General features: G+C 40.6%; 2 protein-coding genes across 17 annotated transcripts in view; one reads left to right on the top strand and one right to left on the bottom strand.

Annotated features, from left to right (window-relative positions):
- The window catches only part of ARSG (arylsulfatase G), a 157,195-nt gene that overhangs the window by 131,261 nt on the left and 818 nt on the right, over positions 1-25,116 (bottom strand). The gene's annotated exons all lie outside the window — the stretch shown is intronic.
- On the top strand, positions 5,575-24,427 carry SLC16A6 (solute carrier family 16 member 6). The gene is made up of 6 exons (XM_058170411.1): positions 5,575-6,840; positions 10,911-11,151; positions 12,335-12,478; positions 12,825-12,953; positions 14,986-15,810; positions 17,449-24,427. The coding sequence occupies exons 2-6, from the start codon at positions 10,917-10,919 to the stop codon at positions 17,676-17,678; spliced, it is 1,563 nt and encodes a 520-aa protein (XP_058026394.1). The 5' UTR covers positions 5,575-6,840; positions 10,911-10,916; the 3' UTR covers positions 17,679-24,427.

Genomic DNA, 25,116 nt, shown 5'->3' on the forward strand with positions numbered 1-25,116 from the left:
GTAATTTGTATTCTTACAATCCTTACAATTTGATTTTTTGGAAAACTGAAGTAGGCTTTTTGATTTGAAATTAAGGTTTGATTAGGGGTTTTCTTCAGTTTTCTTTAATGTCTGATCAGCTTAGCAAAGCATAAGTTTTCTTTATTTTACAAGCTTGTGATCAGCATGGCAAATTTTCCATACTCTACCAACTGAGTAACTATATGAGGTATGACTTCACTTTATTAATTTGAGATGAATGAAATGAGGACAAAAAAAGTCAACGTTCAAGTACTGACCACAGCAATGACTGCTACCATTCAGGACGCTGAATGGAAGTCTGAACTGCTATGGTGAGTGCTAGCAATGATATGCAAGGACACGTTAGTGCAAAGCTGGCTGAAGAACTCTGGGAGTTGAAGTCCACAAGACTCAAAATTGCCAAGGTTGGAGACCCCTGCTTTAAAAGGCTGAGTCACATTGCAAGCAAGATGGATAGTCTTGTCTTCTAGTGCTGAAATCCATGGAAAGCCTTGTAGGTGCCTCATAAGGACCAGCCATCTGGAGCACATGTGGGTGATCTTCTGCCCTCTCCTTATCCAGAGAGGTTCCAAAGATTCCTTGATCTTTGCCATGGCTGATAGCTCTACTTTTGCAGAGACATCTTCAGTTCACCACACCTCCCCCAGAAATCTGTTTCTCCATGTTCTGAACGGGTTTTATTCTTTGAAGCACATGCAATGCCATTGCTTAAGGTTAACTTTCTGGTTTGGCTTTTTAAAAAATGAAACTCAGCTCATCTTGCTATACAAACACTAACATGTCCCTGCATATCATTGCTAGCACTCACCATAGCAGTTCAGACTTCCATTCAGAGTCCTGAATGGTAGCAGTCATTGCTGTGGTCAGTACTTGAACGTTGACTTTTTTTGTCCTCATTTCATTCATCTCAAATTAATAAAGCGAAGCCATACCTCATATAGTTTACTCAGTTGGTAGAGTATGGAAAATTGACCCTTTGCCAAGCTGATCACAAGCTTGTAAAATAAAGAAAACTTCTGCTTAGCTAAGCTGATCAAACAGGTTGGAGACCCCAGATTTAAAGGACACTAAGTATGAATATTTCTCTTTCTACACACTTTTAGAAATTGTCTATTCATCTTTTTAAAGTTATTAAAGATCTTTGAAATGACAAGTTTGGAAAGTCAATAGAGTGAGTTCAAAAAGCTAAGTAATGGATTAAGATAAATTTGGTTCAGATAAATTTGGAATATTGACTTTTACTATGACTTTGTAATTTATTATTAAAAATAAATACATTTCCATAGGAAACACTTATTTTGGCTATCCTGGTTATTTTAAATTATAAGAAAGAGAAGTTTTATGATTTTAGAACTTGCACACTAGAAAGGATTAACGATTCTAAGAAAAAAGAATACAAGCTTATTTCAAGGATGGAGCCATGATCAACAGTCAGTAAAGATAACTGCTTCTAAGGATGGATTATGTCCAAAAAGTGTTATCTGACAAGACAAAGTACTGAAAATGAACCTATAAATGACAGGCAAAGAGAACAATTTGGAAAAGAAACCTTTACTATACATACAAAATAACTGTCTGAAGTTTTAAAAATTAAAAGGGAAATATACAAGTGATAAGCCAAGAGAATGACCTGGAAAACATTTTTTTATTAGATTTAGGAAAGAGGCTTGTTAAAGCCTTGAAAAAATATGTGCACTGGGATAAGGAAGAATTTAAGAGAAATAAAATCCTATAAAAATATTTGGCTGACTTTAAAATTAAGACTGCTAGAAGTAAAAGTAATATAAAGTTGGTTTATTTGATCAAGGTTAATGTAAGACTTTATTTTGTTTTGCAAAGTTCTTTAGAGACTTTCTGCTGACACCAGGACTGAAAAGTTGATGTTTTAAGGATTTGCTATAGGGAAGGGAAGGGCCAGAAACAAGATATATGTATTTGTAACCTTACAGGGTATTTAGAATTACTAAATTTGTTTATCCTTGTTGTGATGAAGGCTGGAAGTCACTTATTTATGTATTTTTCTTTATTCTTTCCTGGACTTATTTTTTCTCTTTCAATTCTCTTCTCCTTCTATAAGTGTAGTTTTTATTAGTTTTTACTGTTGTAATCAAAATTTGTAAAAAAAAAATGTAAAGGAAAAAGAACATACAGAAACAAAGAAGGGCATCATGCATTTATAGCGTCATGTATTTTTGTTTGCAGTACAAACAAAATTATCTGGCCAAAAGGTGTTCTTTTCCAGAAACTGAACAAACATGCACAATCAGCCTTTCAGATTTGTTGATGTAACCATGAGAGTCAAGGACTAGAGAACTTAAATCAAATTCTATTCATGCCCCAATCCTTGGGGATTCTGGACAGGCAACTGCTTTCCTGCAGCTGCATATTAAAAATACCATCTATGTCAGTCATGGCTAACCTTTTCCGGATGGAGTATCCAAAGCGCGCTCGTCTCCGCACGCCCAGACTCCCAAAATGCAATGCATGCTCGTCCTCCACATGCATGACCCCTGCATGCACCCTGACCCACCTCCACATGCATGTGCGATCCCCACTCACACCCATGCCCCCCACACGTGTGGCAGAGACCCGACGACCAGCAGGCCGGCGGGAGGTGCATGCGCAGCGGAGCTGAACTGGGCAGAGCACTGCGTGCCACTTGTGGCACGTGTGCTGTAGGTTCCCCATCATGGATCTATGTTATTCCGATACAGCAGTTAGAATGCAGATTGGAGAGACAAAGTTTCAAATTCTCATTTAGCTTATTTAGGGAAGAGTTAATATTATCCCAATTTCACAGGAAGGTTGTGAAGACAGATTGAGAGAATTAAGAGTAATGCCGCAATAAACTTGGAGAGTGGAGGAGAAAGTAGAATATTATTCTCATTAAAAATACCTATAACTAATCTTTTTATATTCTGGAGCAAAGGTTTATTTAAAATTTTAATGTAATTAAATATAAATATATTTAATAAAATTCAGATTCAGCAGAAATGGTTTATCCTTATTCCAGTTAGGAAATTCACTTAAAGGAGCCTTCTCCAACCTGTCACATTCTAGATGTGACATAACAATAAGATCCCAGCAAGCATGAATGCTGGTTAAAACTTCAAATCACTTCAGTCCCAAGACATCTGAAGGATACTTGACTGGGAAACTTCACTTCAGTGTTTAGCTCACACAAAATGTAATGATGTCTTCCACGGCCCTCAAATTCAATGAACTGTTAAGTACATTTTGCTTTAAAATGACTCTAAACACACTGTTCTAAGCTGGCATGCCTTACCCATTTGGCTTCTGTCAGCTTTTTCCCAGTCTTCCAAATTTATCTGAGCAGAAGAAACCAGTTGCAACCAGAATTGCAGAAAAAACACTAATTACAAAGAATCTGAAACTGATTTCAATGCAAACTTCATTGAATATACTACAACTAATTTCTAAGTAAGCATTCATAATTGGGATAAAATATCTAATTTAAAATATTTACATGGCCACCCATCTTAACCAATATCTAGCTTCCAGTATGGCAAAGAGAGAATTGTTATATTTAAGTTTCCTTGAGATTCTGATTGCTAGAGTGACATCCAAATCACATTACTGCAAAATGCAGAAATGGCTTCATCCCCAATCCAAGTTTTTATTGTGTTTAACTGAGCTCTATTGGACTTTTAAAAACAATCAAGAATAGTCTTTTGACTATTTCTTTGGGGGTTTTTTTGTTATTACTATTAAATGGTATTTCATCAAAGACTAGTTGGCCAGTTTATGTAAACAATTTAAATTCATATTACATAAGTCTCTGCTTTTCGGTCTGTTCCGACCTCTAGAAGCGAACCAGAAGGGTTTTACTCTTGCTGCCGTAGAAAGTGGAAATACTGTAATTATGCATTTCTGGAGCCAACTAGCTTTGCAGTAACCTTTAAAATTTACCATTCAAGTGAATTTTAGGTTGTATGCAAGAACTTCACACACGTGGGTCAGTGAAGAAACTCACAGCAGCCATCAGTAAAACTAGCGTTAACAAGCCGTTCTAATAATTCAACAAAAATCATCTTCGGGAGCTGTTAAAGAGATCTGACAGCATAAAAAAACCCCAACATTCTCCTCTTGCAGATCAAAAGGAGAAACAGAAAACACCCAAGCTTAGGCTAAAGACTGCAAACTGCCAACTCGGAAAGAGGAGGCGCCGGCGACTACTTCGATTTCTGTAAGGGCTCACTCGCGAGCACCGCCAGTCTATTGAGTCATCAGTATCATCCATTGCAACAAGGACAGCTCGGCTTCCGGGAGATTAGGGGTTTCTAGTGCATGTATACAACAGCAGCCAGATACACACACCCAAACTGGCAGAAACCTGTTCTGCCCGGATCGGCTGTAGCGGTAGCGGCAGCAGCACGAGCTTGAACCTGGGAAAAGCAGCTCGCGCAGCCGCGAAGGCAACAGCGCGCGCTCAGGCTCGCTCCCGGGGAACCCTTATATGCCAAAGCAGGCCGACCGCTAGGGGAGCTACCCGATCCTCCCCTCCCCCTCTCTTTTAGGAACCTGCCCCAGCAATTAAGATGACGCTTCTTTTAAAAGCTGTGGGGGCCAAATGCAAACTCTACGCGTCCACGCGTCCCAAGGAAAGCCGTGGGGCGGCATCAACTTTCCAGCCGGTCAGCGTGACTTGCAGCGTGGCAATTTGGCGCGATTTTTTTTCCCCTTTGCTTAAGTTTCGTTCGCCGCGCACGCGACTGTTTCACACGAGGGTTTTTGGGGGTTTTTTTGCCCAGGAAAATGTAGTGGTCATACCAGGAATGTGCAACTGCGAAGCTACAAATAAGTACTTGGGTGCCAAATGGCACCCAGACTTTGGTCTGAGCACCAGCCGGGTCCACTCGGACGGCTTCGTGGCTTTTTTTCAGTTTCCTAGTCTGAATCAGGGGTCTGCAAATTTGGCTCTTTTAAGACTTGTGGACTTCAACTCCCAGAGTTCCTCAGCCAGCTTTGCCCTGGGAGTTGAAGTCCACAAGTCTTAAAAAAGCCACATTTGAAGACCCCTGGTCCGGGTCACGTTTGCCGCTAGGGCCTCGAGCGGCAAACTTTGGGACTCAATGATTAAAAGTCCAAGCCTTCTCTCTTTTGAACGGCTTCTTTGGGGTGGGGGCGTATTTAGCAAACCCTGCCATTTCTCCTTCGTTGAAAAGATGCCGATGGTGGCTGGCTGGCTGGCTGGCCTAAGGAGGAAGAAATTCGCGCGGATGCCTTCCGCAAGACATAGCTCGGCGCTCCCTGCGGCACTTTACCTCAACTGACCTTCCTGCGAATAAGGAGGCTGAGGTAGACTTAAGCTGGAGGCTCCTCCGCCATCGCCCGCGTTTAACAATCCCCGTGTTAATACGCGAAGGGAATTTCCCCTTGTTGCTCTCGCCCACCCGCCACAGACGACCCCGGCAAATTCACGTACTGATGAAGACACTGGAGCGGAAACCATGCAAAAGAGTGCGGGGAGGGGGAGGCGGGAGATGGTACCTTTAACAGTCCAGAGAACTGTTGGGAAAGAGCGGGTCGAACTTGCTTGGACAGCCTCCTCTGCTGGAGGAAAAAAAAAAGAAGACTGAAAGACTGCAGTCTTGGGAAGCGAGGAGTCTCACGCGAGGGACTTCCTCCAACCCAGATGGGCTCTTCGGGGATGAGCTAAACTAGGGACTCCCAAGCGGCGCAGCGAAGCTTTTGCGTGAAGATGCTCAGCCTCTGTGAAATGGGGGACGGGGGGAATTCACATAGTGCGCCTTTTAGCATATACATTACTAGCGGGGGAAATGGTTTTTCGAGCTCTGCCTGCCGCTGCTTCTTAAAAGAGGAACTTAACAAGGGAGGAAAAAAAGAAGGGGGACGGGGAAAAGTCTTTAATAAACGCGCGTCTGGGCTGCGGCTTTAGGCGAATTACATCAGTTTTATGAGGAAAGAGGGGAAGGTGTCACGAAGGGAAGCAAACGTGGCAGAGTCCGACCGCTCTCCAAATAAAACTCGTCCACCCCACCCCACTGCACCCTTCCTTTGGGTTCGCCGCCGCCGCCGCCTCCTCCTCTCCCGACGTTACTAGTTCAGGTCGCGGCTCCTGCGGCCGCCCGGCGCGCGCTTCCCCTCCAGAGCGCGCGGAAGCCGGCCAGCCCGCTACCTCGCCCGCCCGCTCTTCAGTTGCTGCAATTGCAATTGCAAAAACCGGGTTCCGGCGCGCACAGGGCGCTGCTGAGTTACAGCGCGCGCCAGATCCGCCGGTAGAGACCGGCTTGAGCCGGTATATAAAAAAAAAAGCGGAGCTGATTTGGTGTGAACCAGAAGAGACGCCAGCATTTGCTTAAAAAGGACCGGGGGAGAGTGTACGTGGGAAGGCGAGAGAGATTGCTAAGAGTCGAGCCGAGGGCAGAAATCCTCCCCGGAGGAAAAGAAAAAAAACAAAATAACTCGGGAGCGAAGGACGCGCCGGCTGACCATGGGGCAGCCTTGGCACCAGCTGCGGGAGCCTAGCATCGGATAACGAGGCAGACTCCCGGCCGCTCTTTCCCGACGAAGGGGGTCTATTTTAGGCACAGGGCAGGCTCCACCTTTTCCAAAGGGGGTCAGGAGTATAAGTCTGAAGCGACGGCAGCCCCCTTCCCCGCGCCTTCGGGTTCGCGCTACTGAGGGCGAAGGGTCGGGTGTTCCAGCCGCCGCCTCAGCATGTTGCTGACCAGGTCATAGGCCAAAGGTGCTCCTCTCTGCAGCTTGGGGGGAAATCCTTTTTCTTCCACACCTTTCTCTCCCCAAGTTGCAGCAGCAACATCTTCTACTGACCTGGTAAGTGACTTTTCTTCTGGGCACAAGTTTGGTTGTCTTGCTGTCGCTTTTTTTTTTTTAAGCTGTTACTTATTTTAATCGGAAAGAGCATCCGCCTCTCTGAAAGAAAGGGGAGAGTAGAGGATCCGATTGGAAAAATAAAAGTGTAACTGTGCCTTGAAGGTTGCACAAGAAATGAAGATACAGTCCTGGGCCTTCGTGCGAGTGCTCCCTTCCCACGCTCTACATACATCGCTTGGACTGGGAGCGGGCGACGGAGAGGTTACTCTTCCATTCGGAAGAAAACATTTAAAAGGAAAAAAAAGAAAAGCCTTGCTCTCTCCCCCCCCCTCTGTTTTTAAAGAAAAAAAAGAGCGCTTTGTACGGCATTATTTATGCAAGGCGAAAGAACAGCGCATATTTGTATTCTATCAATGCGCTTTAAACCGGATTGAGGATAACCGCATGGCGCAACGTGGCCGCTAAAAATTCTGTTCTGCGCTATTGAATTCTGCAGGCGTCGCATCTCCGCTAAACAAAGCCCTTGGATCCCACATCCTTCAGCTGCGCTTTTCTGAGCAGCGACCGGGAAGGCTTAAACGAAGTACAGCGTTTAAGCAGAAACAGCGTAGACAGGACTTAACAATACATATTCTCCAGAAGCAATTGAAACTAATATCGGACCCTATCCTATGCCGGTCTTTAGACAGGAGTTGATCAAGATCTCACATACTGAATGCTATGTATGATTACTGTATTATGACTCAGATTACAGAAAACCTTAGCTCTTTTCTTTCTGCCCCAAATTTGGAAAAAAATGCAATTCTTTTAACATTTGATTTTGCTGTAAGATTTGTTACACCCCTTAACATATCACCACATACATGTAACATGTAATTCAAACCAGGAAGGTCTTATTAATACAATAGTCCTGCCTGGTCTGAATTAAAGTGTTACAGTAACAAAAGTTACTTTGCTCTGATTATATATTAGATACCTCCTGTTCTTATTCCTCCAAATCTGAAGTCATCAGGCACAAATTGTCCAGTCTTATGGTTTCATAAGCACCTGCGCATTGCAGGCTGACTAAAATAATTACGGATTGCCTTTTCTGCTTTCTGTATAATTTTTAACTATTTTAATTAACATGTTAAAAACCTCAAATAAGTAATTAGCTTTAAAATGGCATAGCAATGCCTTTGGACTAAAGCGTAAGTGATTTGATGTTTAAAAACAAAGGGTTTTTTAAATTTGCCTCTTGCAAACCAAATTTTAAAATCCTTCCTCCATTATACTACACTGAATCCTATATTTCAGGAATTATTTGACAAATTAGTTTCAAAAAGCATTTATTGACGTAAAAATTCCTGTTAAAAATGTTTTCCTGAAAACATTTAAAACTCTTTATTACATACTTTAAATTATTTTTTCTAATTATTTTGCTAACTTTCTCCTAAATGTATCTCACATACAGTTTGGCTCAGTTAAGCACTTATATTTCACTACATATAATTAAGATGTCCCTGACATCATGAATTTGTTCCTTATGAATAGTACAATAGAGTATATATTGATACTAAGACATAATAGTTTTACAGTAATAGTAGGTATACAAAAATCTTGTGTATTAAGGATACAGAATTGCCTATTTAGATTTAGTCAAACCCGAAACTGTGTTAACTGGGACTAAAGCAGAACTTTGTATGCATAAATGTTTCCAAGCAACCCCACAGAATTGGCAGCTAAAGAATGATTGGCAATTGCAGCAGGATAGAGCTTTTTGCAAATCCTTGCACTGCAAGAATGCTGGAATAAAAGATGGATGGTCCAAGAATTTTAAGTCAGTGACTTTATTACTTTTGTCATGAAGTTTAGCAAAGCTCTACTATCTTTTTTTTTCCCCCTGTGGAAAGTTGCTCTGCACTCCATTGAGAAAATATATTTTTAGAGATACAAATTCTGACTTCATCATATTGAGATATTGAATTAGAACAATTCAATTGTTTCAGAAAGCACTGCTGTTATATTTAATTTTTAGAGCACCAAGAACTTCTAATACCTCTTTCCCCAATGTTCTGTTGTCCAGCCCCACTAAATTAGAACTCCCATATATTCCTACACTTTCTTGGGTTTAAAATACGTATTATTGCATGGGGACTCTTTTTGGCTCTACCACGGTTGAGGTATTAGCAGAGCAAAAAGGGGGAATTGTAGTCTCCAAGTTGAAACAGAAAACTCTTCGATTCACTCGGAACACTTGAGTATATTATTTCCAAAGTTTACTCATGTGGAAAATGCTCTGAACATACTCATATTTCTAAGAACCACTCAAAGGATATGTAGCGTGCCATTAACCTGGGACTATACAAAGTATCAGCACAAAGAACTTTTTCAAGCATGCTTGACTCTCTTTTAGAATGACACTAGATAAGGAGCTTTTATTGAATTATCAAGCTCCTTGAGAATCAGCAATCACTGCCTGTGTATAGGTAGTCCTGTACACAGCATCCATCTGTAGTGTACAGGTAGACCCTGGCTTATCATCAAAGTTCTGATGGACCTCCCCACCCCCCAAATTTTTTTTTTACTTAGAACCCAGTTCCAACATCCGCCCCAATCTCCCCAGGTCATGTGACTGCATTCTGAGCAGCCGGCCCACATCTGCAGCTGTTTGCAGCGCTCCACAATCACTTGACTTGGTTTATGCCATTTTTGCCAGAAACCAAAGTTTACTTCCAGTTTCCAGGAAAAACCACCCCATACTAAACAATGGGTTCCTTTAATGACTGCCACATTTGCTTAATGACCACCATAAAAAATGTAAAATTGGGTCCAGTCATACAACAACTTGCTTTATAACCCTAATTGTGGACCTAAATTATAGTTGTAACTCAAGAATTACCTGTATAGGTTGTTCTAGTGCTTAAAAAGGGCCAGTTTGGTGTAGTGGTTAAGATACTGAGCTAAAAACTGGGAGACCATGAAATTCTTGTTCTGTCTTAAGCACAAAAGCAGTTGGGTTTTCTTGGGCGAGTCTACCTCAGTCTGAGGAAGAAGCAGCAGTGGCAAGCCAATTAGGAAACCTTGCCAAGAAAACTGCAGGGACTTGCCCAATCACCAAGAGTCAAAACCAGTGGTGAAATCCAATTTTTTTTACTACTGGTTCTGTGGGCGTGGCCTGGTGGGCATGGCAGAAGAAGGATACTGCAAAATCTCCATTCCCACCCCACTCCTGGAGGAAGGCTATTACAAAATCTCTATTCCCGCCTCACTCTGGGGCCAGCCAGAGGTGGTATTTGCCGGTTCTCTGAACTACTCAAAATTTCCACTACTGGTTCTCCAAACTATTCAAAATTTCCGCTACCAGTTCTCCAGAACCTGCTGGATTCACCCCTGGTCAAAACTGACTTGAAAAAGCAGAACCAGGAACATTTAAAATCATCATATGGATGGTTCAGCATTTTCAACTATGAAGACAACATCTCTAACAGTAGGATAGGATTGGATTTAATTAGAATCCAGCCTCAAGAGTAGATTGCAAATACAGGATTCTCCTCACTCTCACTACAGCTTTGGGATCATCATGGATTCTTTTTTACCCCCAGGACTGCCCTCTACTATATTTTCAACTGCTCCTTAATTGCTTTTTCTTGAATGGCATTAGTTTGTTCTTATCATGAAATATATTTTGAGTTTAGAAATACAACTAGTCCTATGAAATCAGCATAATTTGTGATAATGAGATAGAGAATTGATAAACAAATTTACTTCAATTCTTTATAGTGTAAGATTTCATTGAGAGCTGCATCAGGGTTCTGTATGACCTGGGGGGTCTGGAGTGGGCGTGGCCACGTCACTTGTGTCGGGGGTGCCTGTGGTGACCCAAATGTTCTGCCAGTGAAAATGGGCTCCCGAGCTCCATTTTTGGCCGCAACAGCCTCCTGCAACCCTCTGCCAGCAAAAACGGAGCTCAGGAAGGCCTTGGTCTTGGGGAAACTACATTTTTAAATATTTATTTCACACTTAATTCCTTATGTTTTGGCAAGTGAACTTTTATGTGCCTTGTGTTTTTACCATCTTTTCTATTCCAGATCAAAATGACTGTCAAAGCACCCAGAATGTCATGCATTACCCCAATTGTTTATTCTAAAGTGCCTGATGGAGGATGGGGATGGATTGTGGCATTCGCTTTCTTCTTTGTGGAAGCCTTGACATATGGCATTATCAAGTCCTTTGGGGTCTTCTTTACTGACTTAGTGGAATGTTTTAATGAAAGCAACAGCAGGATAGCATGGATAATCTCAATATGTGTATTTGTACTTACGTTTACAGGTAAGTATATACTTAGATAAAGGTTATATGAAGTCTTACATAGTTATCCATATGACTTAAGACCTGTGCTGTCAATGGGATTAAAGCGGCCCTAACCAGCATAAGGCTTGGTTATACTATTGGTGGTCATTTAATGACCATTTGTTTAGCAATCATTCAAACTTAGGACAACCCTGAACAACAGTGATAATTACAGTCAGTTCTTGACCTTGCAGCCATTGCACCATTCCCTGCAGCAAAGTGATCACGATTTGGGCATGTAGCAACTAGCATACATTTATTATAAGCGTCAACATCCTGTGATCACTATTTGCAATCTTCACAGCTGGCTTCCACCAGTCACTTTCTCTCAGCCCTAGGAAGGAGGCAATGGAAAACCGTTTCTGAAAAACGTTGCCAAGAAAAGTGCAGGAACAAGTCCAGACAGTTGCCAGTGACTCAAAGACACCAATATAAAACATCACTCTCACTATGTATATTTCATTAATAAGTCCATAGTGGCAAATTGGCAGGCGCTCCAAGTTTCAACAGAGAAACCTTATTTCTTATATCACATCAAGTGACATGGTTTGATTAATGGGTAACGAAAATATGCCAGCTCTGCAGGATCAAACAGGATGGGCAGGTACTATACAGGACAGTCCCTCAAATATATCTATAAACTTGAATTAAGCCATCCTCTAGAACAGTTATTAAACATAAAAGACCCTAATTGTAAATCAATGTATACAGAATGCAATTCTTAATTGTTCTAGTACTGTATTTCTTTCAGAATCATCTTATTGAATGAGTACTTATTGTTCTAGTACTGGCCCAAGATCACCCATTTTCTTTGTGCCTAAAGCAGGACTAAAACTCCCAATCACCCAGTTTTTAGCCTGGTGCTGTAACTCTTAACAACCAGACTAGCTATCATACATTATGGAAATGTGTTTTTACCACTTGGGACTGCTCTAATAGAGTAAAAATAAAATAAATTAAACATTTAAATTATTGATGCCTGGTAAGTTTGAATCTCTGAACCAGTGACTTATATGTTGCCACAAACTTAGCTGTTGGATACAAGGTGTTATAAGGGGAGGACAAATTTGGAGGACCCTGCTAACCAAAGCACATAGGTTGGGGTTCCAGTATTCTGGTCTGAAAAGAGATGTAAACAATTAAATCTTCCTTCTTTTTGCAGCTCCTCTTTCTACAATTGTAGCTAATCGTTTTGGCCATCGTCTGGTGGTAATGATTGGAGGACTACTGGTCTGTAGTGGAATGGTTGCCGCTTCCTTTGCACGTACACTGGTTGAAATGTACATCTCAATTGGCATAGTTTCGGGTGAGTTTCTTTTAAAGAAATTTTGAGCTAACATAATTCTGCAGGAAATATTTACATTTGAGAAGTAGAAGTAGCTCTTGTATGAAGAGGCCACAAGAGAGAAAAATCGACATCGTTCTCAGTTCTGCAGAGTGACCCTTTTGAGAGCTTATTATGGGAAATGTATCACTACACATTCTAATTATTTGAAAAACTACACGTTAACAAGAATTGGCAAAACGTCAGAATTTCAAGATAAATTATTGGTGGCAAGGAGTATGTCCTAAGTGAATAATTTTTTAAAAAAATATTTCCGATCCTGCAGGAGCATAACAGTTTTATATTAACATTTGGCATTTATTCACAGGTTTAGGATACTGTTTTGCCTTTCTTCCAACTGTTACCATTCTGTCTCAGTACTTTGACAAAAAGCGCTCATTGGTCACTGCCGTGGCTTCTACAGGAGAATGCTTTGCTGTTTTTTCTTTTGCACCAGGTAAAAAAACACGTTTTGACTTTTCTGACATAGAGGCATCTTAATATTCTATGCTTCTTCACCCTTTTGGTATGGATATATCAAAACTTTTATTTTCAATTAACAAATATATTAATTGTAGAGTAGCAGTCCCCAACCTTTCTGGCTCCAGGGACTGGTTTCGGAAGAAAAACTCTCTTCCAAACTTAGCTTTCGGTTACTGGCGCACGCCTGCGCGCCGGCACCTGCTCTTCCAGTTTCTGGCGTGCATCTGCATGCAAAGACCAAGTGGCCAGAAACCGGAAGTTCAGCTTCCTCGCGTGCACATGCGTGCTGGGGATCTGCTCTTCCAGTTTCCGGCGCTCCCATGCACACAAAGCCAGAACCCGGAAGAGCAACGGGTGACGGCTGCCATGACCGGAGAGATGGCTCTGGTGCCACTCCCGGCACACATGCCGTAGGTTCGCCTTCACAGGACTAGAACCTAGGAAATCAGGGTCTTGTTGGGCCTTAGGCATAAAGCCAACTGGATGACTTGAGGCCAGTCAGTTTCTCTCAGCCTTAGGAATATGTCATTGGCAAACAACTTCTGAAAATGTTGCCAAGAAAATTGTATGGAGTTGTCCATGTAGTCACCAGCAACCAAGGCACTAAAAACAAAACAAGCAACTATGTAATAATGCAAGTATTATAGATGCAAAATTTAAGCTATTTGGTGGGGCCAGTTACTCATTTTCAGCCCAACATACATCATAGCAGGGGTCTCCAACCTTGGTCCCTTTAAGACTTGTGGACTTCAACTCCCAGAGTCCCTCAGCCAGCAAGCTGGCTGAGGGACTCTGGGAGTTGAAGTCCACAAGTCTTAAAGGGACCAAGGTTGGAGATCCCTGCATCATAGGATTATTGTGGGGAGAATTGGGAGGGAAGAGTGCTGTATACTCTTATTGCAGATCCTGCAGAGACAGGATATCGATTTAATCATATTCTCAACTTCAAACATATTTTCTAGAAAAGCATAGCAAGTTCTCGGAATCTATGCTGTTTTCATTAAGAGTCAGAGATCATTCCATTCATTATATTCCAAGTAATTAGAACTTCTTTCCAGTCTTAAGAAAAATCAGACCACCTGCTAAGTAAGAAGTGTGGGAGGAGATTTAGAAAAATAAAGGACAGGATGACAGAAGAATCCAGATCTTTACATTGGAAATATAAAGAAAACTATATTAAAAATATAAAGAAAACTGTAAAAGGGGGTTTGTAATTAGGGACACAATTTGACTCCTTCGTTATTCTAGACACGAACTTGGACTACTATAGAGCATGTTCTCACCTTGCTATTTTTTTCAACAAGCAGAGTAAAATGACATACAACTTGTGCAGAATTTCCAAGCTAAAAATAAAGCTGAGTTGCAATTCCAACTGCAGTATTAATAGTAGAAAGGCTGTCTATCTGGTTATCTGGGAGATTAATCCGTCATATCTGAAATTCAAACCCTGGGGTCTTAGCATTTCCAAATGGCTTGGTGCAATTCTAGTAGGCTACTAGAATTCATCGGACCTAATATACGTGCTAAGCTGAAATGTGCTTTCAATCCTCCTCCATGCCGAAACCTTCATTTTGCCCATACTTAGCATCTTCCCACTTCTGCTATAGCTCCCATATCTATTGCATGTAACTCATTCCATCATGGTGGAGGAAGACAGTTTTTAGTTTCACAGAGTATAGATTTGTAAAAGTAAGAGAACCGTATTTGATCCTGTTTTCCCTAAGGTGACAGAAGTATATATGTATTTCTGTCTAATATGTGCTAAAGTTCAGCAGCACCAAAACTTAACTGGGCAAAGAAACACTTGGTATAAAAATCCATTTTGAAGTTTGCTTTTCCATTTCTCATGCTTAAGCTATCCACGTCTCCCAAAAGAATTAGCTAAGAATTCTATGCCTGTCCCTAAACTCCATGAATGTAAACTATGGCAAAATTTGAACTTACTGTTGTAAACCTGAATGTTTTTCCAAGTTCATACGTACATTTTATTTTTTCCTGTGCTATAGCTATCACTGCTTCAAAGGAATACTTTGGTTGGAGAGCCAGCCTCTTGTTTGTTGGTCTACTGCAACTTGGAATTACTGCCTGTGGATTGCTGCTGCGACCCATCACAATCATAGCACAAGAAGTAGTGAAAGTATCGCCAGTGGAACAGCAAAAAGAGACAAAATACATGCTTGAAAATGAACAGACACGCACCTCAATAGACTCCATTGACTCGGGAGTAGAAATAACTACCTCACCTCACAACGTACCTAGAGATGCCAACCTGGAACTTAAAAGTGAAGAACCAAAGGAAAACACAGAGATGTTCATAGCCAGTAGTGTCATTCCTACCAAGGAACCCAAGCCCAAACTCTTAGACTTCTCTGTGTTGAAAGACTGCAGCTTTATTTGTTACGCGCTTTTTGGTCTATTTGCTACTTTGGGATTCTTTGCTCCTTCACTATACATAATTCCCCTCAGCATGAGCCTTGGCATCAGCAAGGATCGCTCTGCTTACATTCTCTCAGCAATGGCAATTGCCGAGGTCTTTGGTAGAATCGGTGCTGGTTGGGTGCTTAACAAAAAGCCCATCAGAAAAATTTACATTGAGCTCATTTGTGTCATTCTGCTGGACGTTGCCCTTTTTGCCTTCCCTCTCGCCTACAATTTTTGGGGGCTAATGATATGTAGCATTTTCTTTGGATTCATGCTCGGGACAGTAGCGGGCACACACATTCCAATGCTAGCTGAAGATGATGTTGTCGGCATTGAGAGGATGTCATCTGCTGCAGGGGTCTACGTATTTATTCAAAGTTTATCAGGGTTGGCTGGACCACCCCTTGCAGGTAACGTAAAGCAGCATTTCAGATATCTTCTTACTTCTCTCTCTACTTACTACCCATGCTGTGGCTCCATAACAATTGCACCTGTTTCCCAAGTTTCAGTGTGTCATTATCAGGTAGGGCTGGAGAAAGCCCGCACTGAAAATATGAAGAGATACTACCAGCCAGTATTGACAAGATTCTACCTTATGTGCACCTATTACCTGACTCAATATTAGGCAGCTTTCTACTGTGATGATAATATATACTAAACCACAGTTGAAGAACAAGTAAAAAATGGAAAAGGTGCTCTTGTTTGAATAGGGAACATTCAATCCAGCTTATATAGGATACATAGGGAAGCAGGAGGAAGTTGAAATACTCCTAGATGATAAGGACTCTAGGTCAATAATAGAAGGCAAGAGTTTACATTAGCAGTCTGTATAGATTTATAAGCATTGCATTTTCATCAGCCTCCCTAAAGGAGCTAATCAATTTATTGTGTAAAAAGATGTGGTGGCGCAGTGGTTGGAATGCAGTATTGCAGGCTAATTCTGCCAACTGCCAGGAGTTTGATTCTGATCGGCTTCAAGGTTGACTCAGCCTTCCATCCTTCTGAGGTCAGTAAAATGAGGACCCAGATTATTGGGGACAACATGACTCTCTAAACAGCATAGAGAGCAGTATGAAGCAGCATATAAATTAATAAACAATCTTGCTACTTTTTTATCCCTCTAACCAATATTTTAGCATTGCCCAGTAAGCGTTTCTTCCACTTCGAGACATTATCCATCTGCTTGGGAGGTAGTTGAACAGTAGCATCCTTATTAATCATATTATTAGTAATGGTATTTACAGAGCGCTTCAAGATTGGTATATTGTTTTATGCCTCAAACTCTTATGAAGTGGGTAGTTTTTCCTATTTTACAGATGGCTAATAGTGAAAGAGAGTTTGCCCAGGGTTAGATTAATACTCGAACCCAGATCTTTACAAGCCATAGAAATCTCTATTCGCCTGATCGTAGCTACATAGGTTTTTATTCTGAGTTTAGCAATATGCAAGCAAATAAGGAATCAGAACAAAGTTTACATATGGAAGGTCAGAGAGGAAGAGAACTGTAGCCTTCTAGATGTTATTGGACTGCTAAGGGGTGGTGGAAGATGCAATTCATAAACACCTGTGAGATCACAAGTTGTCCAGCCACAGCTTAAAGCAGGGGTCTCCAACCTTGGCAACTTTAAGACTTGTAGACTTCAACTCCCAGAACTCTGGGAGCTGAAGTCCACAAGTCTTAAAGTTGTCAAGGTTGGAGACCCCTGACTTAAAGGATGTGAAAATTAAATAAAACGGAAGCAGACACTCAACCTGAGTGAAACATTAAAGAGCAAATGATCATTTGACTTCTATGCCCAAGACAAACAACCGTCATCCTTTTATCTTCAAAACTGTTTAGAAATAATTGTAATAATTGTTTAAGTAATTCACTTTATTAAGCCCAGGTGCTCCTCTGGTTGTTCTTAAAACTTGGAAGATTAGATTTGGTGTTCTATAAGTCACGCCACTCAGGAAAGAAAAATCTGAAGAAAATGTTTCAAAAGATTGTGGCAAACTGGTATGTATAAAGTTTTTCATAACATGCTCTTTTCTTCCTGCTTTAACAGGTGTACTAGTGGATACCACAAAAAAATACAGTTCTGCATTCTATTCCTGTGCTGGTGGAATGCTGCTGGCTGCTGTATTTCTTTCACTGGTGAGGCCTTGCAAGAATTTAACATGTCAAAGAAAGAAACAATCAATACAAGAGAATGCCTCAGAGCCTCAGGACGATTTTATAGAAACTGATTTTGGAAAAACAGAGGATTCTGTAAAGGGCTGTGATAGCATAGCTTGAATTTTAACACATATTATTTCGAAATTGGGAAAAACAAGTCAGCTCAAGTCCACCTTTCAAATCTAACACATTAAAGGGAATGCAACACAACAAAGGTGAACATATTAGCAATCATAAAGTCTGGTTAATATTATCTACTATTTGAAAACACTTGGCATGTGAAGTTCCATTGATTCTATGCACACACTCCTACTGAGCACGAAGTTGTGATTCAAATGTTCTTATTAATGGGAAGCAGGCAACACATAATATCTCAATTCCAAATCACAGTGAAGAAGCAAGATGTTAGGTGAAAGAAAAATCAGATGCGGCTTACCCAACTAAAAGCTAAAGTTTGCCATGTTTTTTTTTTGTCGCCTAGGAGGATCTCACAGCAGTAATGTTCTTCTCTTAATTAACAACACAGGATTCAATGCCACAAAATAACTAATCTGATGAAGCAGTCTTGAAATGTTTCTTTTCATCAAATAACGATAGCTGCTCTGTTTTAATTTTGGAGAACAGGTATTAAATTTACACTTTGGAACAGGTAGCCAATTCTCCTTGTCCTGTGACTTGAATTGGAATCCAGCAACATATGGGAAGAAGTTGTCACTCCTCACTAGTGAATTAATGAACAGCTTTTGCGTGCTTTTTTTAAAAGTTGGTTAAACTCCACAAAGGTTTGGAGGTCACCAGTTCTATTTTAGGGCCAGTTACTATAGCTTTTTCATAACAGTATTACCTTAAAATGCAGATAAAAAATTATTGCATAGTCTTAAGTATGATTATTTATATGTTGTACTGTTTTCTTCAAGATACACTACTGAATGTGCATAAATTTGCAGCCTTGGTGAGACTTGCTTTTTGAATAGATATATTCAAAATCACAGTATCAGGCATAGACTGATTCTGATTGTGCATGAATAGGATTGTACTTTTAAAGACTTACCGGTACTTGCCTTTTGATATTCAGGCAAATCACTGATTCTAGCAGTTTTAATTTTTAAAAAAACATTATTTATTTTTATTTTGTGATTTCAAGCATGTATGGAATTGTATTAAGATTGTTTTAGTATAGATAGTCCTCAACTTATGATCACAACTGAGCCCAAAATTTCTGTTGCTAGGAGAGACATTTGTTAGGTGAGTTTTGGCCCAGTTTACGACCTTTCTTGCCACAGTTGTTCAGTGAATTACTGCAGTTGTTAGGTGAATAATATGTTAAGTGAATCTGGCTCCCCCATTGACTTTGCTTGTCAGAAGTTTGCAAAAGGTGATCACATGACCCCAGGACACATAAACATGAGACAGTTGCCAATCATCTGAATTTTGAACATGTGACTATGGGGCTGCTGCAACAGTCGTAAGCGTGAAAAAGTTATCACTCATTATTTTCAGTTACGTTGTACCTTTGAATTGTCACTAAATGAACTGTTGTAAGTGGAGGACTACCTGTGAAAGTTTGATGAATCGGGAGAAAAAACATCTTTATTCTGAAAACATTCCACTGTCTTTGATTCTACTATGAATCATCTTTCAGTTAGGTCTATGTCTGTAGGCTTTAATCCTCTATGGACAAGCTTGAGAACGTGCACGCTGTATTTTTGGGACTTGTTCTTACCTTTGTTAACTTCCACACTCATTGATGAGTTAAATAGAAGCTCTGATTGTTCCATCAGTGCCTTCATATGAAGGTTGTACGTTATGTCATTCCATTTGTATGACCACAGTTGTCCTTACAGTAGAGTGCATTGAAAGGTGAAACTATATAATCTAATGCCTCGGTCATCTACTTTCTTGCAATTCCCACTGGGCTTGTGCCTCAATGCAGCCATGTTTGAGATCTTAAAGGGGCCAACTGCATAAACCAAGCCTTGGAGAACTATGAGGGTTATCTGATCTATGTTTTAAAAATCCAAGTGACCACAGGAGGCCAGCAGAGAGATACTTAAACCTAACTATTGGCTGTCATCTAGTGGTCACCCAGTTTTTTTACAGCCATATCTGGTAACCCTGTTTTTTTTTAAAAAATGCTCCATTCATTGCAGTTACATAATGCATGGATCAATGTAGCAGTCACTGCAGAGAGAAAAATGCAACAAAATTAATATTTTTAAAATGCAATTTGTGCATCTCCCATTTTTAGTTAAGTTTTGTATAAAGAAAGGGAATTCTAAGAGGTGGCTGCAACATGTTGACTTGTTCACTGACTTTTTAATAAATAGTCACATCAAAGGTGACACAAGCTTGCTTACCCCACTTTTATACGTCTTTTTCTCACTAGACAACTCAGGGGAGAAACAAGAAAATAAGATTTTGTTCTGAATACACACAAGTATAGATTCAAAATTTTTCTTGATAATCCATTGATAATGGCACTACATGTCAATTATTCTAAGATACTACAAAATACGGTCATTGTGATTCCTGATAGGGTTTTCCAGAATCCCCTACCAAAAAACAAATGCAACCTAATCTATAGCATCCCAATGTACTTAAGACATAAATATATGAATGCTGGCAAATGCCAAATGCTGGCAAATTTTCAGTGAATCATATATAAAACATTCTGATTTTAAATATTCTTATAAAAGAAGAAAAACATGATCTTAAGAGATATTTACTTGCACTATGTTCTAGTAAAATCCTTTACTTTTGGCACAGAAACATGGTGTCCCTGTATCTTAAGCCCTGTATCTGTCTCCCTGCTGGAAAATTCTGAAGACCATGTTGCAATTTGGGATTGTTTGTTTGCTTTCAGCACTTTATCCTGTACAGTAGAGCCTCAATAAACTGCAGAGAACACTGAGAGAAGGGAATAACTAGATTTTCTGGACTTTTTTGGCAAATAAAGGAATAAAATAAGAGGTATGTGCCAATAAAATTTGTTACTTGTTTAGCAAGCGTATCATATACTTGTTATATTCCTAGTAAAGCAGAAAATGTAAGGTAGGCAGAGCAATGTTTGGAATAAAAGGCCACAGTCACTGGCAAATGCTGATTTCGTACTTATTTCTGATCTTACCTACCTAAATTACTGTAGTTTGAATTCTAATATAAAACTGCAATACAGGCAGTCCTTGTATAGCAACAGTGACTGTTTGCAAATAAAACAGTAATAAAAAATCATTTTCCAACTAATGCAAACATTTACCCCCACAAAAAACTTCAGTGTGAAACTGATTTAAAATCTGGTCAGTTTCATGCAACCTCAGGTACCAGGAGGGTTATAATCAATTAGGGTTACAAAGCTGAACTTGTGAATTTGCAGTTAACACTTTTATGGGAAGTCAGGGGACAGAGAAAAGGGTTTAGTGTCATGGAAAGGTGTGTATGTTGGGGGGGGGGGACGGAGATCAGGTATGGACCCTGTATAAGACAACTTCATCTGAATGAGAAGGCTCCACTGTGTCTCTCTCCCTCTTTCAGTCCCTTGATTCCTTTAGTGACTATGTTGCTTAGTGATCATTTCACCACAATCAGCTCCAATCACTAAACAAGGAGAACCTATATGAGAAAAAGTATATTGTGTACTTGACATGTAGTTGGAAAAATTAGTTGTCTCTGCAAGTTAACGAAGTTCTATTGTAACGTTCTTACAGATATTTCCAATATTAAATAATGCAATGTATGTAACTGACCGCATCTGAAGTTACTATGTATGTACATACCATATTAGTATGATCAGAATGCATGCATCTAAACAAGATATTCAAAATCAGGATTAAACATGGTTGAAGCAGGATGCTGATTTATAAATTAGTGGATTCTGGAACTGCTACCAAATAATGAGTTTTGCAATAAAAAAATTTTTAATGAAAAAAGAAATTCTGGCTTAAACCTTCTTTTGTTCCAAACTTCACCACTTGTCTTTTCGTTAGTGCTTTCCCCCATTCTTTGAGTTGGCAAAAAACTACTATCAGCGTGGCTTTTGTAATCCCCATTGTCAACTCCTACTTGACCTTTATTTTCTCTCCAAGGTAAGATGGCAAACCTTTGGGGCTTGGCATGTCAAAAATCTGGAAAATCTCTCTCACACACACACCCTGAACAACAAAGAATTATCTTTCCCGGATCTTGGTTACTCTAAACAGCAACACTCCATGGCAGGCCGATGCTGGGCTTGAAGTAGAGGCCTACGCCGCAAGGTCAACTCTAGCAGCAGTTCTGCCACTCAAAGGTACCTTCATGCAGTGTTCTTTTTCTGTTGACAGCCCTCTGCAGCCTCTCCAAGACACACCCAATTCTCGAGCAGCCTTCTAGCCCCCATAAATCTCACGTGAGAATGGAATGTGCTTTTGAGAACAGTTGTTGAGTGAACCCTTTGGAATGTCACCTCTGGCATCCAAGTCATAGGCTCACCATCACTTGTCCTAGGGTATTCTTTCAACTCCCAGTCACATGCCTTCCTCAGCCCTGCAGCATTTTCTTCAGTGGCTCTGGCATTTTCCAGAGCTTTGCTATTTCCAAACTTCCCTGTTTGCTGCTTGGGTCGAATGTGGCATTCTGATCTTAAGTTGATTGTTTCTCTTCAGTGCACCTTGCTTGCCTGTTTCCACCCACTTGCTCTTCTGCTTTGCTTAGGCTTCTTTTGTCACATCATACAAATAACGGTCCCTTTGCAAAACTTTCAAGACTGTATATTTGAGACTTTTTTTTTCTTATGAAAATGGATCAATCTGTATGCGGTGATCCTGGACCTTTTCCTACAATCATTCCACCTCAGTGCAAATCTTTTTAAAAAGAATACGGTCTGGCAAGAAAAGTATTTTGTGTGCACTACACCAAAAAGCAGTTTTTACAAAGAACAAACATATAGGCTCACCATCATGCCCAGTTTGATTACGAAATATATATGGGATGAAGGATGCCCATTAAGGACACAAAGTAGGTTACGCATCATACTTTCCAGATAATAAACCAAAATTCATCAAACTAACCCTATGTGTATGTACTCACAATAAACTGAATCACACCTGACTGGATTCCCACAATAAACTAAGCTAAAATGTGTTCAGCCAGCTTTCTCCAACCTGGTATACTCCAGATCAGAGGTCCCCAACCTTGGCAACTTTAAGCCTGGAGGACTTCAACTCCCAGAATACTCTGAGAGTTGAAGCAGGGGTGAAATGCTCCTGGATCGGACCGGCTCGCACGATCCGGTAGCGATGGCAGCTGCTGGTTCGGAGGACCGGTAGCAAAAATTCCTGGCCCTGCCCCCCAACCTCTGCTGAGCCCCACCATCAGCAGAGGGGTTTTTTTTTTACTTTTAAAAGAAGGTTTTGCTTCAGCCGAAACATGCCTTTAAAAGTAAAAAAAAGCCTTTGAGGATCCCGCCCCTCAGCTGAGATCAGCAGAGCCTTTAAACTTAAAAAAAAAAAATTAAAGGCTACTCTGGGGATCTCACCTGAGTTCCACATCAGCAGAACCTTAAAAAACATGTTTTCTATAGAAAACCTCCTTTTAAGAGATTCTAAGGTACTTACCTGATTACTGATGACCTCATGGCTTTTTTTCCAGCTGGAAAGCCCCAGTTTCGCTTTCAGCACCAGACAGAACTAATCTAAACTTAGCTAATCTATTTCACCGCTGACTGATTAATGCTGTCTGGCTTTGCTTGCTGAGGAACTCTGGGAATTGAAGTCCACAATAAAATAAAATAAAATAAAATATTTGTGCAGCTTTCTGAGATTTGGTGTGTTTCTGTAGTGTTTCACTCTAACTACACAAGCACACAAAATCTCAGAAGGATGTATGTGGTATTTTGTGTGTGTGTGTGTCAGTTGTGTTGTGTGTGTAAAGTGTGAAAGTTGGTTTTTGAGCTTTTTGTGACTGTGTGAAGTGTGAAGTGCAGCTGCTTTTACATTGTGTGTGAGTCAGTTGTGTTGTGTTGTGTGTGTGTAAAGTGTGAAAGTTGGTTTTTGGTACCTCTTATTGTTTTTTTATACTTTATTATTTTTATTATTTATTGTTATTGGCCACGCCTACCCAGCCATCTGACCACCAAGCCACGCCCACCATTTAAGCCACGCCCACAGAACCAGTAGGAAAAATTTTTAGATTTCACCCCTGAGTTGAAGTCCTCCAGGCTTAAAGTTGCCAAGGTTGGGGACCCCTGTTCCAGATGATTAAGTGTATAGCTCACCTCCATAACAACATGCTAAATGAAAGCCAATAGGAATTGCTCTGACCTATCCTGAGGCCTTGAGGTAGGGAAAGCAGGGTAGAAACTGGTTAGTTTTTTGCTTTAAAAAGGATGTCTAGCGCCCTCTGGTGTCTGATTCATGTAAAACACCTAGAAAATATTTCCATTTAAATCAGTCGGTTGTGGCTGCAAGAATACATACATATTCCTTGTTCAGAAAGAAGAGGCCACACATACACACATAATCATTAGGATCAGAATTAATGCTCAGAAAACCTTGCTCTCAGATGTGTCAGCAGAACTGACTCCCAATTCATTCCAAAGCCTTCCAGATTGTATTAGAGTTATAATGTTTAACAAAAAGCTTCCAGACTGTAAGCAATACCCACAGAGACTATAAATTGGAGGGTTTTTAAGAGGACACCTATCTCTCAGGGAGAATTTAATTGGTTTTCCTGCACATTGCAGTGTTGCGTCTGTGACCTTTTCCAAAAGTATAATTCCGTGATTTAAGAGACTTGCCTAAAGAACAAAACTTCTCACTTGGATGTTTTCGTTTGAAAGTAGCAGCTAGCATGGAGGGATAGGAGACCCAATTAGCAGGAAGGAAAACATTTAAATGGGTCACCTTCCAGATAAATCCTTGGGTTGCTTTTTAAAGCTCAACACATGTAGTTTGCAAAGGCCAAAGCAGCACTTTCATTTCCAAGCTGAAACAGATTTGCCAGAATGGGGAACCATGGTAGTTCCTACGCATATCAAAGGAAAATGCAATACAAAAACATGCTGCCCTTGATGGAAGTGCTATAACTATTAAAAAAGCTTCGGGAGAGAAGACAATAAATGGAAGATGAGCGATTAAGACTGCAGAGTAGATCACTTTAAACTAGGGGTCTCCAACCTTCAACTCCCAGAATTCCCCAGCCAGCAAAGCTGGGAGTTGAAGTCCCCCAGGCTTAAAGTTGCCTAGGTTGGAGACCCCTGCCTTAAACTATTTTCAGAGAGTTCACAGCTGGCTGCACAAACCAACACAATCCTCTCTCCAGAGTTTGGGACGGAGCAGCTAAATTGCAACCACATCATATCACAACCACCTTTAAGTAGAGAATCTCAAGAGGTTACAAGAAAGAAAAAGAGTCAATCTGAACAGCCGTGAACGTCATAAACCGAGTTTCAACCCACTTCTCCATTCGTTTTCAGTCTGGGACGGGAGCCGATGCTTCAGGAGCAATTCTGCTCCAGCCGGAGGGGTCTGGGCGCTCCTGGCTTACACGCAAAACGTGTGAAGTTGTTAAAGAGTGAAAAGATCTG

The sequence above is a fragment of the Ahaetulla prasina genome, chromosome 2, assembly GCF_028640845.1.
Source record: "Ahaetulla prasina isolate Xishuangbanna chromosome 2, ASM2864084v1, whole genome shotgun sequence".
Classification (NCBI taxonomy): domain Eukaryota; kingdom Metazoa; phylum Chordata; class Lepidosauria; order Squamata; family Colubridae; genus Ahaetulla; species Ahaetulla prasina.